Source organism: Lacerta agilis, chromosome 15 (genome assembly GCF_009819535.1).
Source record: "Lacerta agilis isolate rLacAgi1 chromosome 15, rLacAgi1.pri, whole genome shotgun sequence".
Taxonomy (NCBI): Eukaryota; Metazoa; Chordata; class Lepidosauria; order Squamata; family Lacertidae; genus Lacerta; species Lacerta agilis.
This window is the reverse complement of record NC_046326.1, coordinates 9,921,938-9,939,915: the sequence shown is the minus strand read 5'-3', so window position 1 is coordinate 9,939,915 and position 17,978 is coordinate 9,921,938. Positions and strand designations below refer to the sequence as shown.

General features: G+C 44.3%; 1 protein-coding gene across 2 annotated transcripts in view; it reads right to left on the bottom strand.

The window, feature by feature from the left end:
• Window positions 1-14,035, bottom strand: part of GCK (glucokinase) — a 48,050-nt gene extending 34,015 nt beyond the window's left edge. For both annotated transcript variants that reach the window (XM_033171808.1, XM_033171809.1), the window contains exon 1: window positions 13,457-14,035. Coding sequence is in view for 1 of the 2 variants with exons in the window: in XM_033171809.1 (XP_033027700.1) it covers window positions 13,457-13,501 (45 nt within the window). In the remaining variant the exon portion in view is untranslated. The remainder of the gene's footprint in view (window positions 1-13,456) is intronic.
• Between the last annotated feature and the right edge of the window lie 3,943 nt (window positions 14,036-17,978).

The window sequence follows — 17,978 nt, the reverse complement described above, 5'->3', positions numbered from 1 at the left end:
CTGCTCCCCAAGACAGATAACAACACAAACAACGTAACAGGCTGTGTGTAACTATATAAATCTTTTTAAATGTGATTCAACATATCATATCAAAATATATTGTTCTGTAACAAAATAAAAAAAATAAAAAATCCTTCCAGTAGCACCTTAGAGACCAACTAAGTTTGTTCTTGATATGAGCTTTCGTGTGCATGCACACGAATGGGTATCTGAAGAAGTGTGCATGCACACGAAAGCTCATACCGAGAACAAACTTAGTTGGTCTCTAAGGTGCTACTGGAAGGATTTTTTTATTTTTTATTTTGTTTTGACTATGGCAGACCAACATGGCTACCTACCTGTAACTGGATATATGGTTTTTTAGACCAGCTTATCATATAAACAAAACATTTTATGAAAAATTAAAGTCCAGCAGATTGATCAGGAAATACAATCTATTCAGTTCTTATATTGGCTCTATCCACGGTGTGGAATTCTTATATCAGTCTTGTAGTGTTCCACGTGAAGATGCTTTTAATAATTCTAGCGTTCCTTGTATGTATGCAGGTATCAGACAAAAAACTTGGAAGAATGGCACATGCAGAAAACAATAAAAGGATTCCAGGATAATTCATTGTTTCGCCCAACCGGGCTTCGACAGCCATGCATATTCGTATTCTTGTATATCAGGGACATGGAACATGGAACATAATGGGTTCAGTCATAATGGATGACTGACTACAAGATTGATATAAGTATTCCACATATGCTGAATCGCATCTAAAAAGGTATAGTTACACACAGCCTGTTATGTTGTTTGTGTTGTTATCAGTTTTGTATTTACGTGGCAAAGGGTTTGGAAGTGTTTTGAATGTGCTCCCCAAGACAAACAGATTCCTGAGTGCTCAATTGTGCCTTTGACATGACTCCTTTAAGCTAATGAACCAACCCTTCCCTGGATGTTGGGGGAAGGCTCCAGAGGCAAGCCTTTCTCTTTGAGTAGCACAGCTGTGCTGGAGAGGAGCCAGCCAGGTGTGAGTCTATATGTGTTAATGGGTTTTAACTTGGTCAGTTTCATCCCAGCTATTTGCAGATCTCCAGCTGTGATATCATTGCTGTTCTCATCGCTGCAGCTTTCTGCCGGTAAGCAGATGAGGCTATGCCATAATGGCGTGAAAGCTTGACTGAGAACTGCTGCTGGCACATGGAATTAGAGATCGCAGGGCAATCCAGCCCAAGCCCCCAGTGCTAGCTAATGGCAAAGCTTTCGTCTAAAAAGAAAAACAGACGTGCATTGCATATGGCAGCTCAGGTGGCAGAGTGTTCGTTTAGCATGAGAGAAACAATGGAATTAATGTCCATATTATTTAGCCAAGGCTTTCCTCCTATTCCAGGGATGGAAAACTGCGCTCTCCAGAGGTTGCTGGACCACAGCTGCCATGGGGCATATGACTGGGGCCGAAGGAGTCCAACAACATCTACAGGACCACAGGTTGCCCTTCCCTTCTCTGCATGCTTCTCCTTCTGGGGAAAGGCCATAGCTCCCTGGCAGAGCACATCCTTTGGGTGCAGAAGGTCGCAGCATCACTCAGAAGTAAAAGATTGCAGACACCTTTGGCAGAGACCTTTGAAGAGTCATTGCCAGCCAGAGGAGCCAATGAGGTGGACAAAACAGTTTGACCTCATATAAAACAGCTTCTTACACCCATACTTTTAAGTTTTCCTAATGTACCTTTATGCCTTAAAAAAAAAAAAATCATCATCTACCTGTATATCATGATGCCTAGACCTGGCTGACTCACTGACTTTATGTGTCATACAATCCTGCATGTGTCTACTCAGATGTTCATTGGGACATTCCTAGCTAGCTAAGTGAGTATAGGACTGCAGTCACATTGGCTTACTCATCATCACTAATTCCAGGGGATATCTAAAATCGCTTCGGTATTTCCCAACGAGAGAGAAATGTGGTACAGGCATCATCAGTGCACACTTAGGGATCTGAAAGTGGGGTGCTTGTCATCTATACTGTTACAGGTTTGTGGGTGCCCTGACCCCCTCCAGATTCCTGGGTGCTGGGGTTTAATCGGTGCTTTGAGAATTAAGACAGGTTGGCAGACATTGGAGTTAACAGAGTAAAATGCCATCTAAACTTGTTTCTGGACCAGGGCATTACTCGGGAGGTAAGCCCTTAAGAGGAACCAACGATTATGGTGGCCAGGGCAAAGACAGAGAGGTGTGTGTGTCAGTGGGCAGCGAAAGAAACAGTTTGTCATAGGCTGGATGAAAATGGTGGTGTTTTGCAAGAGGTTTGAGAAGCAAGGGGGAAGGGGGCCAGCAGAACTCTAAGCGGGCTGGTTGGAGCAGGCAGCAACAAAGGGCCATGTAGCATGGCTGGTTCCTCTGTTTGTACATCCATACCTGCTGCTCCAGAGAGATGTGAATGTTGGAAATCCCTCCACAGTAGACTCAAGTTGTGGATATGAACTATATATCATAAAGACACTGCAGTCTCTGCTGTACCTAATTACCAAAGGGGAACCCAGACCCAGGACCCCTGGAAACTCACCCTGCTGTGGAGATTGGGGTGACGTGTAATGGTACATTTGTCTATCAAAACAGACCCAGGGTAGGAGTGTGGTGCTGTGGTCTAAACCACAGAGCCTAGGACTTGACGATCGGCAGTTCGAAACCCCGCAATGGGGTGAGGTAAATTGGTACCCGGGGGCAAAAACTTTTTTGTCACCCCCCCCCGAGGCATGGGAAGGTCAGGTGGTACCCAGTGCGGAAAATTTCTTGTCAACCCCCCCCATTGATTCCCCCCCTCAAAAATGGTTTTACGTTATTTCATATTTTCTTACAAAGGAATAATAACAAGTAATAATAATAGAAAACTTTTATTTATATCCCACCCTCCCCGCCCAAAGTCGGGCTCAGGGTGGCTAACATCAGATACATAACATTGGTATAAAATCAAACAATAATTAAATTACCTCCTAAAAACATCTCAAAATCAAATTAAAGTCTAATTAGATGGCTTTCCACAGGGTTAAGGTTGGGAACAGTAAGTGTTCTCTGAACTGAAATTTCAGCCTTCATGACATAGGAAAACAGCCAAGTGAACAGCTATTTTGGTGGAGGGGGGCCAAGATATTAACCGATATGCATGAAATTTCATATATAGCTATATAATCCCTAGTATAGTAAGATAAGACCTTTGGAGCAGGCATTTTCAAAAAAAAAATCAAAAAAAAAATTTCCCCCAAAATTGTTCCTTGATAATTTGTCACCCCCTCCATTATGGAAACCGCAGTGACCCGCCCTCCTTGCTATGCCCCTGCATTCTTTTATTCGACCATCAGTCAGAAAAAATACATTTGTACAGAATTAAAAAACCTCTGAAGGAACTTTGAAGAAAAAAAAAGGAAAACATAACCCTCAATGGAATGGAGCTAAACAGATAGCCCCATATTGATACAATCAATTAAAATCTTATGCCACTTAGAAGCTAAAAAAAGAAATTTAGCCACCTAGGAGGCCGTATTTCTAGCAACATGGTTGTTTTAATAAAATAATAATAATAATAATAATAATAATAATAATAATAATAATAATAATAATAATAATAATAATAATAAACCAAGCTGGAAATGGAGAGTAAGGGAAAGAGTGGACCATTAGAGAATCAATCGGCTTTTAGACAAATACCATAAGGCCTTCAGGAGGCCCCCTATAGCCTCTATAGTACCTGCCTGGCTACCAAGAAGTTTTGCAGCATCCATTTGAGCAAAGCTGCTGGCTCATAGGAAATATATTTATGTTGAAGCTGTAGACACCCTGCAAGAAGGGCACTTTGACCGCCTCCATTAGCACACAGTTCAATAAGCTGCTTTTAGTTTTCTTTATTTAATTGCAAAGCCTTTCTCTATTACTGTCAACGTGAAGGGGGGGGACGACTCACGGCTGTGAAAAACATAAAATCAACATGGGCTCTTCTTTCATGCGGAGCTCAGCAGGATAGGAATGTGAGTTATTTTGTGGGGGGGAGGGAGGCACTGGACTGAGAGGCTGGACAAAGGGTATGGAGGGAAGTGCAGAGACTTATTGGGGGGGTAGGGAGACACAGCTTAATAGTAGAGCTTTGTAGTATTGCATATACTTAGTCTGCAATACTAGTCTCAGGTTCAGTCCTTGGCATCTCCAGTTAAGACAACTGTGGGGAACCTTTGGACCACCAGATATTACTAAATTACAACTCCCATTAGCTGCAGCAAGCATGGAAATTGCCTGGGATGATGGGAGTCATAGTTGAGCAACATTTGAAGGGCCAAAAGTTCCCCACACCTGACCTAAGATAGTAAAAGGTAAAAAGGTAAAGGACCCCTGGACGGTTAAGTCCAGTCAAAGGCGACTATGGGGTTGTGGCGCTCATCTCGCTTTGAGGCCGAGGGAGCCGGCGTTTGTCCACAGACAGCTTTCCAGGTCAGCATGTGGCCAGCATGACTAAACCGCTTCTGGTGCAACAGAACACTGTGACGGAAACCAGAGCGCACAGAAATGCCGTTGACCTTCCTGCCGCAGTGGTACCTATTTATCTACTTGCACTGGTGTGGTTTTGAACTGCTAGGTTGGCAGGAGCTGGGACAGAGCAATGGGAGCTCACCCCGTTGCAGGGATTTGAACCGCTGACCTTCTGATCGGCCAGCCCAAGAGGCTCAGTGGTTTAGACCACAGCACCACCTGCACCCAGATAGTAAGATTATCTGATGATTGTTTCTTTAGCATTCATTCTGACTTTTATTGCCCTTGCAGAACTTGGCAGGGAGGAGGATGGGCTCTGCCTGTCATTGGCTCTGTCTCCACTTACAGTTGGTCTCTCTGCCTTTTACCCCGCCCCTCTCACCGGCTGCTGGACAGTTGTGCTGAATGTTTCATTAGCTTAAATTATAATAAGCTCATGTACTTTGGGGACAGATCATAGCTCACTGGTGGGCCACATGCTTTGGCTGAACCTGGGCTGTCCCAGGTTCAATTTCTGGCATCTGCCCCAGGATAAGGGAACATGTGATGAGGGTAGGGGGTCATCTCTTTCTGTCTGAGAACCAGTAGAGCAGAGTGTAGCACAACACGTTAGTGTGCCGGCTGCAGTACGCAGGTGTGTCGCGTGATAGGTGTGTGTATTTCTTAAAAGGGTTTAGTTTAACCTGCGGTTTGCTAATAAAACTGAATTACTGTGTCACGAAATGATGCATGTCCAAAAAGTGTGCCACCAACATGAAAAGTTTGGAAAGCTCTGCAGTAGAGTCTCTGCTCCAAGACCCCATGCTAGCCAGCAACCAAGCAGTAAGCAATACAACTTATAGCAAAACACACACACACATTTAGAAAACAATAAGAAGATCTAAACATCTTTTTTTAAAAAAAAAAACCAACAACAACACACAACAACAATCACATACCCTCATTGTTAATAGTTTCTACGTTGCCAGGAACATTCTCTTTCAGCCATCAAATGCCTGAGTGAACAAGAATGTTTTAAACTTCCTTTTGAATGTTAATAATGAAGGAGACAGAGAGGCACACCTACCAAGGAGGGTGCTCTGAAGATCTGGGGAATTGACACTGTGAAGGCTGTCAGTGCCAATAAGTTAGGACCCTGCGGTGACACCACCACTAACACTCAGCTTCTGATTGTAGGGCCCATGATGTCGGATATTCGGTGGCCAGGTTGCTCACTGGGACAAGATGGTTTGAGCATATTAGGTAAAAAGGTAAGGAAAAGGACCCCTGGATGGTTAAGTCCAGTCAATGGCGACTATGGGGTTGTGGCACTCATCTCGCTTTTACGCCAAGGGAGCTGGTGTTTGTCGACAGTTTTCTGGGTCATGTGGCTAGCATGACTAAACTATTTCTGGTGCAACGGAACACCGTGATGGAAACCAGAGCACACGGAAACACCACTTACCTTCCTGCTGCAGTGGTACCTATTTATCTACTTGTATTGGCGTGCTTTCAAACTGCTAGGTTGGCAGGAGCTGGGACCGAGCAACGGGAGCTCACCCCATCGCCGGGATTCAGACTGCCAACTTTCTGATCGGCAAGCCCAAGAGGCACCAATCCTAGCCTGACTGTGGTGGCTGCCAGTGGCTTTCCAGGCCCAATTCAAAGTGCTGGTTTTGATCTAAACAGCCTTAAAAGGCTCAGGACTGCAATACCTCAAAGACCACCTCTCCCCTCCCCATATGAACCAACCCAGACCCTGAGATAATCCTCTGAGCCACACGAGAACAGACCTTTTCGGAAGTGGCTCCCAGTTTGTGGAAGCTCCCAGTTTGTGGAAGCTCCCTTGGCTCCTTCACTATACATCTTTAGGTGCCAGGCAAAAACATTTATTTATAACCAGGACTTTGGCTGATTAAACATTCTATAGCCTTTCAGCTGTTTGTGGGGTAGGAGTCATTGGCTTGTTTTTTGTTTTATTATGCATTTTGTGTTATTGTTCTGCATTTTTATGTGGCGAACCACCCGGTGATCTTTGGATGAAGGGTGGCATGCAAATTAAATAAATACTGTATAGGGGATGGCACTCTTCTATGTTTTTTGGGTCCCAAGGGTTTTATACAATAGTGCTAACAACAGAAATGGGCAGCTAGCACAGCAATTTCAGGACCAGTGGCACGTGCCCCACATACCAACCCAGCAGCTGCATTCTGCATGAGCTGCAGCCTCCAAACTGTCTTCAAGGGCAGCCCCAAGTAGAGCGCATTGCAGTAGTCCAAGCAGGAGGTCCCTAGAGCATGGGAAATTGGAATTCCCTCCCCTCCAAAATGCGGCAGGCACCTATGCTCTTTTTCACTCAGATATCAACTTAAAATCTAGCTCTTTGCTTGGGTTTTTGAATGCTCTCCATCTCTCCAGCTGCTTTATTATTCATAATCATAGTTGTGTCCATTTCATTCTGCTATTAAATTGTTGCAGAGTGTATATTTTTAAAACCGAGGACCATCACCACCACCAATGCACAAAATGTGTCCAGACTAAAACATTTAAATAAATTGTGCAGACTTTTGGCAAACTTCACCACAACCAAGCTACCTACAGAGAAGCAAGCCTTCCCTCTTCCTTGCACCGGATCCATGGCTTATTGGTCAGACTGCCCTTTCTGCACCACATGCACAATGCTACAGGGTTAATATTTAAAAGATCACCTTCTGGCTGAGTGCTTGGCCTACTCTACTTAACTAGCATGGCTCAGCTACTTCAGTGCAAGACTTGATGTCATCACTAAGCCACAGACAATACCGGGACCTGTACTGTGAAGTGCAGGGGGTGGGGAGAGAGGAAGGAAACGTTCTTGGAGGAATCTGCGGGCTGCATAACTGTTATTGTTGGGCTCCATAAACTGTATGCCTTTCAAATGGTACTGGGAGGAACTCCCCTTGTGGAATTCAAACCATTGCAGCATGCTTTGAAATTCTACATCAGTTGCTTTGTTTGCTCAGAAACACCCAGGTGGCAATTGCTGATGCAGCGAGACCTCTGATGCAAAGTTTGATTATTATTTTCCTGACCGGAAAACTAGCATTTTCTAATGAATATATGCTCAGACTGAGGAAACAATGGAGAGAGGGGGGGAGTTGTGGGGGACAGAGCAGGTAAGCTGCAAGGTTTGAAGGGCGTTATCTAATTTTGCTGCCTGAAGCAAAGGGCAAGAAGTTGCCTTCTCCAAGTCCAGTTTCCAGTGCAAGAGCTCAGCAGACCACGGAATCTTATTTCGACATCTCCCACTGCTCTGTCTAGTTTAGTCAGTGCAGGACAGTCTGCCTAGAGCACAAAGACTTCTCTCCACTCACTGCCTTTCAATATTTGCCTCCTGAGGTAGTCACCTCACGCTGCCTCATGGTAGGGCCAGCCCTGGCTACCCTCTTCCAAGTCCTGCTTCATCAGGCCAGTAGCCCATCCTGTTCTCACAGTGGTGAAGCAGATGCCCATGAAAGCCCAAAATCAGGACCTGAATCCAACAGGGCTCTCCACACTTGTGATTTCCAGCAAGTGGTCCAGAGTCATACTGCTTCCAGCAGCACTCATTGATAGTCTTATCTCCTGTTTATGGGCCCTGGTGGATCCATCTGGTGATGGTGGGCAGTAGGGGATAATGGCATGCAGATCAACACTGGGCTGCTGAGTCTCCTCACCATCTTTGTTCTCTTCGGTGCCCCTTCACTCCAGGGCATTGATGGGAAACGTGAACGGCATCTAAGCAGTACTTGCACATCACTTCTCTAAATGCTGAGCACATTGGTGCCAATTTTGAAGGAGGCCCCACCACAAGGCACCTCCCATGTGATTTCACCCCTGGAGATCACCTTAAGTGATCTCCCCCTGCCTCAGGTTATTGCTGATCCCCCCTGGAACCAAAAATCTAAATTGATGTTTGCTAAAAGCAGGTCTCAGTGAGGAAAAATCAGGACAAACAAACACACACACACACCAAAAAAACAATGCTTGAACATGGACTTCTGTGCGGACCTCAGCCTGGAAAGAGTGAGACAGAAAGTAGCCCTCAGTCTCTCTCTCAGACCAACCTAGCTCACAGTGTTGTTGCTATGATAAAAATGGGAGCATAGGGAGATTTTGTGTGCCTTGAGTATCCTGCAGGAAGGGTGGGATAAAAATCAAATTCATTCATAATAGTATTATATTGCGATTCCAAGTATGTTCCCCAAATATCTCTGTAGGATTATTCTATGGCCAAGCCAATGTATTTTATCTTGATTCAGTACTAAGAAGTGGGCAACACCACTCAAACGTACAGGGAGGCATAGACCAGGAAGCAACTATTGCTGGGAATGGAACTCCCATGTCTTCATTGCAATGCTCGCCCCATGTTGTGACATCACCACATTGTTTCACAACAGGATGTCAGATGTCCATGAAAGTTGCTGGAGAGAACTGGATATGGAGATGCACCCCCATGTTGCCTGTAATATGTAGTTTTGCCTCTTATGGACTAATGAAGAGCCCTGGCCCTGCACTGTCATGAGAACTAGAATGCCTGTTTCTGCCATGAGAATGCTTTGAAAGGTTAGGACAAAACCCAATCTTTATTCTATCTTGGCTGGGAATAATAGCTTTGCAACATCAGTGCCTCAGCGGTGCTTGAAGAGGTTGGGCCTTCTAAAAGTCTCCCTTCCACCTCCATTGCTTCTCAGATGTACAGGTGATGATGCGATAATTTTCATGCACACCTCCATAGCAAAAGCACAGCCAAGCCATTAAAGATACATAGTTTCCTTCTGCAAACCACAAGTGAATGTTCTAAGCCAAGCTTCCTCAAACTCGGCCCTCCAGATGTTTTTGGCCTACAACTCCGACAATCCCTAGCTAGCAGGACCAGGGATGATGGGAATTGTAGTCTCAAAACATCTGGAGGGCCGAGTTTGAGGAAGCCTGTCTAAGCCAAGGGTAGCCAGCATGGTGCTCTGCAGATGGTGTTGGACCCATCCTCCTTAGCCCTTGGCAATGATGACAGGGGCTGATAGGATTTGGACCCAACATCTGGACCACAGAACATTGGCTACCTTAAGCCAGTTCTTAAGCACACCACTTTCCTTTTGCATGCATGAGGAGGGAGATTCTTTGCTTGTGGCTAGGGATGGGCAAATCTGTCAATTTCAGTTTTTATCCATTTCTCATTTCTCCAGTCTTCCATTCTCCACATTTCCACATCGGATTGTGATTTATTTATTTTTTAAGTCTGATCAGCATTTTAGTGCAGTTTTCTACTAACACACACATTTTGTATGCAATTTTCGCCTAATATACACATTTTCGCAAAATAATTTATCCAAATATAATGCATTTTGTGTTCGTTATTTCCCCAAATGTATGTGTTTTTCTGCACATTTTATGTTGGCACTGCAAAACTTGAGGGTATGAATTTTGAAGGATGACCGTGTTACAGAAAATTCATATTAGGTAGGTTCACCTTTAATTTCTCCTCCATCCCTACGTATGACAGAGTCTTGCCTTGAGACTGCATCAGTCTCAAACTGTTGCACAGAAGCAAAGTGAATGGGCTGCAGGACAGGCTAAACAGGTCTGACTCTGATGGAGACAGGCCAGGAATGCCAAGCCCAGTGCCAAAAGACTATCCCAAACCTGCCTATGGATGTTGCCTTATCCTAACCCCCTCTAGTGGCACAGGTCAGGGAATTGGGGTGGTGCAGCTGGGTTGCGATCAGATGTTCATTTGCCTAGGAGTAAACTCTATTAGACTCAGTTGGATCCTGCTTGTTACTGAAGATGCAAATATACGTTGGAACAGTTTTATTGTTCTAGTAAGGATGGGGGGAGGGGAGAATTTAAACCCAGTTTACATTTGAAGCCAGTTCTATCAAATTTGCACTTTCTGAAATGATATGAACTGAAACACAGACATCCTTTGAAATTTGCACTCATCTGAATTTTGTAATGCTGTTCTCCAGCCAAACAATACATATAAAAATGCATATATTAGGGCAAAGTGTGCATAAAAGAGAATGTATTATATTAGTGAAAGCAACACCAACAAAATTATTAGGAGAAATTGCTTGCAAAATGTGTGCATTAGTCGAAACTGCTTCCAAAAATTGGAGAAGGCCATGAAAAATGCTGAAGATTTTTCATGAAGTTTAACAAATATATAAAAAGCAAATTACTGCAGGAATGTAGAGAACTGAATTTTAAATTGGAAAATGAGAGCCCAGAAGAACTGGAATTTACAGATCCTCCTCCACCCCACCTGCTAGGAATTCAGACTCATTTAAAAAGATTGATAGCCTGAGTTATTTAATCCTTCTTCTACCACAGCGGCATGAAAACAATTTTGGGGCAGGAACCTACAAACATCTAAGACTGTTCTCTACTTAACTTTCCATTGTGAATTAGTTCTAAGTGAAATGCCATGCCACAAGCTCCTTCTCCATCCAACAATATTTATTAGAAATGCAACACAATGTTATTGTTGGACAAAGGAACACCACCAGACACGCAGCCAGACTGCCTTAGGTCAGAATCCTGTGGACGCTTGCCTAGGAGCAAATCCCTTAAATCTCAAGGGGTCTTACCATGGGTGTACCCGGGGGGGCAGGGGGCAGCTGCCCCCCGCCTAGAAGCAAAAAAAAAAAAAATTAAATGGTTATCGGCAGCCTAAAAGGAAAAAAAAAAGCTCAAGACTGGTCTTTCTCCCCCTCCCAAAATCTCAATAACAATTGAGCTCTTCCGCTCTTGCTGAGGCAGTTGGCCACTCTGTGTGTGTGTGTGTTGCGCTGGCTGTTTCCCCCTCCCTCATGCCGACAAAGAGCTGGCGTGCCTATCAGAGACCGGATCCTAGCCTGCACCCTGCTTGGTCAAACGGGGATGCAGGCTGAGACTTGGGCAGTGTCAGGGGGTGAATTCATCACTGGGATTCATCGTTGCAAGGGAGCTTGGCAAACTGAGTTCCCTTGCATGGTGAGTAGTTCCTTTGCGAGGACTGAGGATCCTGGGAAACTGAGTTTTTCAGCCATTTGGGGCTTTCTGTTTGGGGGGGGGAAGTTTTTCTGTTTTTTGAAGCTGTTTTTGTTTTTTGAAGCTGAACGACCATGGCTTGCCCCCCCCCCCCAGTTTTGATCCTGGGTCTTACGTAGAAACGCAGAGGATTGGGATACCAGTGTACTGTTAGAAACACATGAGATCAAGGATCCAGATGCTCTTGTTATCTTTTCTAACCACTTAAGAACTTTTCTGCTCCCCAGTAATATCCCGAGCCTGCTAAAAAAAATGGTTTAGGCACATAACTGTCCATATCAGGGGTGGGGGACCTTAGGCCACCCAGATATTGTTGGACTCCAACTTCCATCAGCCCCAGCCAGCATGGCTAATGATCATGGATGGTGGGACTTGGGGTCTACAACACATGCAGGGCCAGACATTCTGCATCCTTGATCTAAATCAGGGATCCAAACAGACACAGGGTTGCACTTGTCCTTCAGCCTCAGTTTCCCACTTTTAGAATGGGCACATTACAGGACCGTTGGGAAGATGAAATAGGCTAAACGTGATGCATCTCGCATGAGAAACATGCCCTAAAAATGACAAAGCCTTTAAGGTAGTTGGGCAGGTGTGGGGAGCCTTTGGCCCTCCAGGTGCCACTGAACTGCAGCTCCCATTATTGCTGGCCATTGGCCATGAGCTGATGGGAATTGTAGTTCAGCAACATCTGGACGGCCAGAAGTTTCCCGAACCTGTGATAGAGAGAAAGGAGGAGATCACGGTCACTTCCAGATCAACTATTTAAGGAACATTCATCTTCCCTTTGTTTGCAGGGAGGTCAGATGATGGCATGTTGCACTATTATCATGCCATACTTTCCAGTGCATTTCCCCTTCACTTTCCATACAGAAAAATAATAATTTCATTCATTGTTTTGGAAGCACAAGGATACCAAATCCACTTTGATTGAGAAAGATGGATTTGCTGGTATGTGATTGAATCTCATACACAAAATAGTGATACTCTAGAGGCACCCTCCCTGTCTTTGACATCAGGGGAAGCTGCTCCTACTTGCCGGGCTTCACTCTCCTGCCCTGGGAGCTTTTGTAAGGGAGCAGCTGAACTGAGGAGGAGGGGTGGCCTTTTGAGTCTGGGGATAAAAGCAAGAGAAGGTACGGTTGCCATCAGTTTGGGGACTACTTTAGGGTAAGCTTGATGGTTGTTTACACTGATGTGTTTTAAATAAATCGTTCTTTGTTGACCTCTTAGTGTTATGGTGAAGTGATAGCTAAGATTTTTATTATGCATGTCGGTTACTGACCTATTGCGTTTTTTACTTTCTGCAAACTGCTTTGGGCATGCAAGTGTGCCTATGGAAAACATTTAAATTGACTATGGCTGCAAAACCCAGAAATGGAGGCTCTCAAAATCAGGCTAATTCCCCTTGGAACATTGGCCTGTACACTTTAAAGCTTCAGCAAAATTAACAATCCGGCGAAGGAGAAAGGTAAACGAGTCTCAGGGAGATAAGAGATCTGGAGTCTGAACTTTACATTTTAAAGGTGGCTCTTCTCGTTCGCTCCAGTGGAGCCCTCCATTGGTAGGGTTGCAAGGGAATGTGTGTGGCTTTAAATTCCCCAGGGAAGAAGCAATCACAGCTTCACCCACCCGTTTCCTTTCTGGTCCCATCATCTACCCTCTTCCCTGCCTGCAGGATCTCCACATATGGAGGAAGGGTGCTTGCTGGGCAGCAACACCAGGGGAGCAACAAACCGCAGAAGACAATTGCACCAGCGAATTTATGCTCCGTGTGCAATTTCTGGGTTGCGGCTTTGCAACCATTTCCATCAGCATGGGGAACCATCGCATAGATACTATGCTCTGCAGGGCAGCCAAACGCATGCAGGATTCACATCCACCCAAGGACAATTCCCCAAACTAGAAGACAAATGTAAAGCATTACCTTCCCCTTCTTGGAGCTGTCCATCCTAGTTCTGTGATCCAGCATTGGGGCAGCTGTCAGCTCCAGCTGCTCTCCGACCAGTCCCCAACAAAGTCCAAAGTTGCCCAATGCCCAGTTTGCCTTCCCTCCTCCTTTCTTGCTGGGACAACTTAGCAGAGAGGGCAGCTCTTCCTGCTGAGAATATTCCACTTTCTTAGCTTGTTTATTTCATGTATAAGGTTGCTTCCTCTCCTTTTGAAGTTGCTCGGCACGTGACAAAACTTCCTCTTCCGCTTTACCTTTGGTGTCTGGATTTCTCCCTGACCGAAATGGGGTGTTCCTGGCCTTGGACTTGTTTTATGCTTCACTTGGTAGTATATCGAGAAGGAACATCCATCCTGTGAGGATCCGTTCTGTCAACCTGCATCTTGTCAAAGGCAAAGCAACGAGGCCCGTTCCAGTAACGAGAGTTTTCCCTTCCGCCCAGGTAACAGCGCATGGGAGCGTTGCGCAGATCGCGTTGCCTCTCGCCGACTTCCTCTCAACTCAGCTCCTCTTCTGAACTCAACATCAAGTTTATTTACTTTTTCAGCCGGTGACGTTCTCCCTTTTTCTTTTTTTCCCCCCCAGCATCCACACAGGCTGCTTCCTGGGGTCTCAAGGCTAACCCTGCATTGCCATGGTGACTGGTGAAAATCCTGTTGCACTACCACCTCACCAGAGCCCCTCCTGTCTGTGCCATTAAAGCTGTCATGCGGAATACCGCTACCATGGGAATAGGGCTTAATTCGAATGGGCATAACAGCCACATTACCACTTTGCAGCTGCTACAGCAACCACTCCACTGCAGGGCTTAGCAACCTGTTCTGCTCCCATAGTGATGATGGTTCACAGCAACCCATTTCCAAGGAATGAAAGGCTGGTTTTAAAAAAAAAGGGAGAAGGGGGGGGGGGTAGGTGCTTCCATTTCCAGCCTGGAGAAACCAATGAGAAGTGGGAGTATCAGAGGATAGAGTGTCTCCTTCTCCCAAGGTGAAACCGTTTTGCGCATCCCCACCATCACATTGATTCTGAATATTTACCATGGGAGTGAATAACCTGAGCAAGGGATTCATCGCTGTCATGCTGGTACTTGTTAGTAGGCATCGAAACAGACCGGTCTTGCTTTTAGTTTTAAGAGAGGAGGATTTCCTTGCCGAATATCTCGTCCTCATTGACCTACCTGGCCTAGAGAAGTAAGGATTAGGGATGCTCTCCACCTGGGTTTCTAGAGAAAGATGCTGCGGTTCAATCAAAGGAACTCCTACAAACCTGCACTCAAAGGTCTGTCTTCTAATGTCAGATCAATATGTAAAATTTCATATTGATGACCTAGGGTCGCCTACAAAAAAAAAGAAAAAAAAAAGATGCTCTTTCACTGAGTTGCAGCCTCTTCCCCAAAGAGTAAATGTCTTGGCCACATTAATTGAAGTGGTTTATATTGTAAGGTTGCTTCCAGCTACAGTGGCAAGAATGTTACTTGCCCGAAAATGGAAAGAAGTCCCAGCAAAATAAGAATGGATACAAAAACTTATGGAATATGCAGAAATGGTGAAACTTAACCGGAAGAATAAGCAATCAAGATAACAAACTTTTTACAAAAGAATGGAAATTGTTTATTGAATATTTACAAATAAAATGTAAATAGATAAGAACATTAGTAGGATTATTGTAATAACCTGCAGTTTTGTAAGAGTATATATTTAAAGTAGATGAATAAATGATCAAATTAAGTTAATTTGGATATGCAGAAAATATTAAAAATAAATTTAAGGACCCGCAGAAAGAGGGGGAAAGAAGTCAAGTTTAGAAATATGAAAATGATTGTTAGATTATTGAAATGTATAAAATTGAAGATAATAATAATAATAATAATAATAATAATAATACATTGTAAGGTTGCCACCTTTGTTGTGGCAAAATAATGACCAGGGTGGTGCAGGGATTTTTTTTTTAATCTGGTGGTGAAGTGACTTCAAAACAATCCATTACAATCTATTGCAGCCTAACAGGATGGCCTCTCTGGAATTTGTCATACACACTGTTATGTACTGAGTTGAATAGGACCCAAAATGCAGCAGTCTGATGGGTCCTAGAACAAGAGGATCCAGAATGCCGCAGTCTGATTGGTCCGCAGGAGCCACCCAATCCAGCTCCAGGTGGAAGTGAATCCGCAACATGATTGGCATACAGGAGTATCCCGGAATTAGCCAATCACGTGGGGCCCATTGTGTAAATAATGTATATAAAGCAGACGTTTTGGGGAAACTTCCATTCCTCGCTACTATGAGCTGAATAAAGAGCATGAAATCCACACTTGACTCCGAGTATATCTCACACACATACACTGTTTCAGTGTATCTGAAGAAGTGTGCATGCACACAAAAGCTCATACCAAGAACAAACTTAGTTGGCCTCCAAGGTGCTACTGGAAGGAATTTTTTATTTTGTTTTGACATACAAATGAATGTGTGAATCTGTTTGCGCTTTGCCAGCAGAGCTTAAATATATAACCTTTCACAGACCTTTTCAAACACATGTGTTTGGAGAGGTTCCCTAACTTGGCAGGGAGAGAGAGAGAGAGGCAGAAATACAGGACAAACTGTATCGGGACAAGATGTAACATTTTACATCAAAATAGGAAGCAATCCTGCAATATCCAGGATGAGTGGCAACCCTTGAACTTTAGAAAGTGAAATGGAGAAAGGATCCTGAGTGGTCTTTGTCAAAGCATTTTAAAAGGTGGGCGGCTGAAAAATTATCAGCCCAGGCAGGAGAAAGTTAAGTCCGAATGGAAACACTAGAACATTATGGACATGCGTAGGAAATCATAGGAAAGGAGGCTGTCCGCCTTCCACTGCCACGTCATGCTAAGGAAATCTCCTTGCTAGAAGGAGCATCAGCTGAGCTCTGCCTCTGGAAGAGGATGCGGCGATTGGCTGCAGGATGTGGGCAAATCTCTTCAGCTGGGTGGGGACAAACCCAGGTTGCCTTATAATTCTGGTTGTGATTAGAATCTTTCCTAGGAGAGGCAAGGGTGGAATGGAAGAGTGAACACATGTTTGTAAACGAAACAGAGTTGCAACGGGCTACTTTTCCTTGCAGTAAGTTGAATTAATCATGCTGCCTACCCACAGAAAGAGTTTAAAAAAAAAATTTTTTTGTAATTGTGTGCTCGCTGTATGTTGCACTAGATTTCTCAAATGGAAAAGGAAAAAAAGGTATTTTGGCCCACGAGGAGCAGCATCAATGGAAATCGCCTAGCTCAGGAGTCCCCAAATTAAGGCCCGGGGGCCAGATGCAGCCCATTTGCCTTCTAAATCCGGCCCACGGAATGTCCGGGAATCAGCATGTTTTTATGAGAGTAGAATATGTGTTTTTATTTAAAATGCATCTCTGGGTTATTTGTGGGGCATAGGAATTCATTCATTTTTTTCCTTCAAAATATAGCCTGCCCCCCCACAAGGTCTGAGGGACAGTGGACCAGCCCCCTGCTGAAAAGGTTTGCTGACCCCTGGCCTAGATCCACACAGCTGCTGCTATGAACCTCCTGAGCCAGACCAATTCAAGCAGACAGCATCTGCCAAAGAATCCTGGGAACTGTAGTTTCTTAAGGGTGCTTGTTAGGAGGCCCCTATTCTCTTCACAGAGCCACATTTCTCAGAGTTCCCTAGGACGAGAGATTGATTGCTAAATCACTATTAAATGCAGCTCAGTTGCAAGTCCACAGTTTAATACCTTTAAAAAAAAATTAAAAAATCCTGCATTTTAGTATTTGTGTGTATTTACATTTAGAGAACAGACAATATTTCTAGACTCGCCTATCTAGGACAAGCCTCATGCAATTCAGCAATGCTTACTTTTGAGTAGGCATATATGGGAGTGCATATATTTAATACAAACAGCAAGTGGACAACGTTTAAAAGTAACAACCTCATTTTAAAAAAAAAAACCTATGTAGTTTTGTTCCTACATGTTTTGTGCAACAACAAAATAATAAAAAATACACTGCTATGCCCTGACTCCACACAGGTAAAAAAATCTACACATAAATAAAGATTATCTCAGCACTACATTTCTATCAGCTGAATTTTTGCGTGCACAGCTTCCTTAAAAACGAAAATGCCTCTATCGTTGTCTAGCTTTTGTTGTACCTTTGTGGGGTGAATGCGGCTGTGAAGTGGACAAAACACGTAAATAACCAGCGATGGTTATTTAAAAACGCCGACTTCCTATTTTAAATTTAAAAAAAAAAATTTGCACCAGTTCCTATATATTTACCATCTATCTTGCCCCGCACATGGAGGATTGTGCCGGATTGCAAAAGCGAACCGGAAGCCTCACTAGTTGCCTTACTAGTTGCCCTTGAGTCAAACCGAGTTCTGACGCACGCGCAGTACGGCCAATGCGCTCCCGCGACGGTCCCCACAGAACTTGTAACGGAATAGATTCGCACTGGGTCTACTAGCTTCCGAGTTGACTCTAGAGACCATCTTTTCTCCAG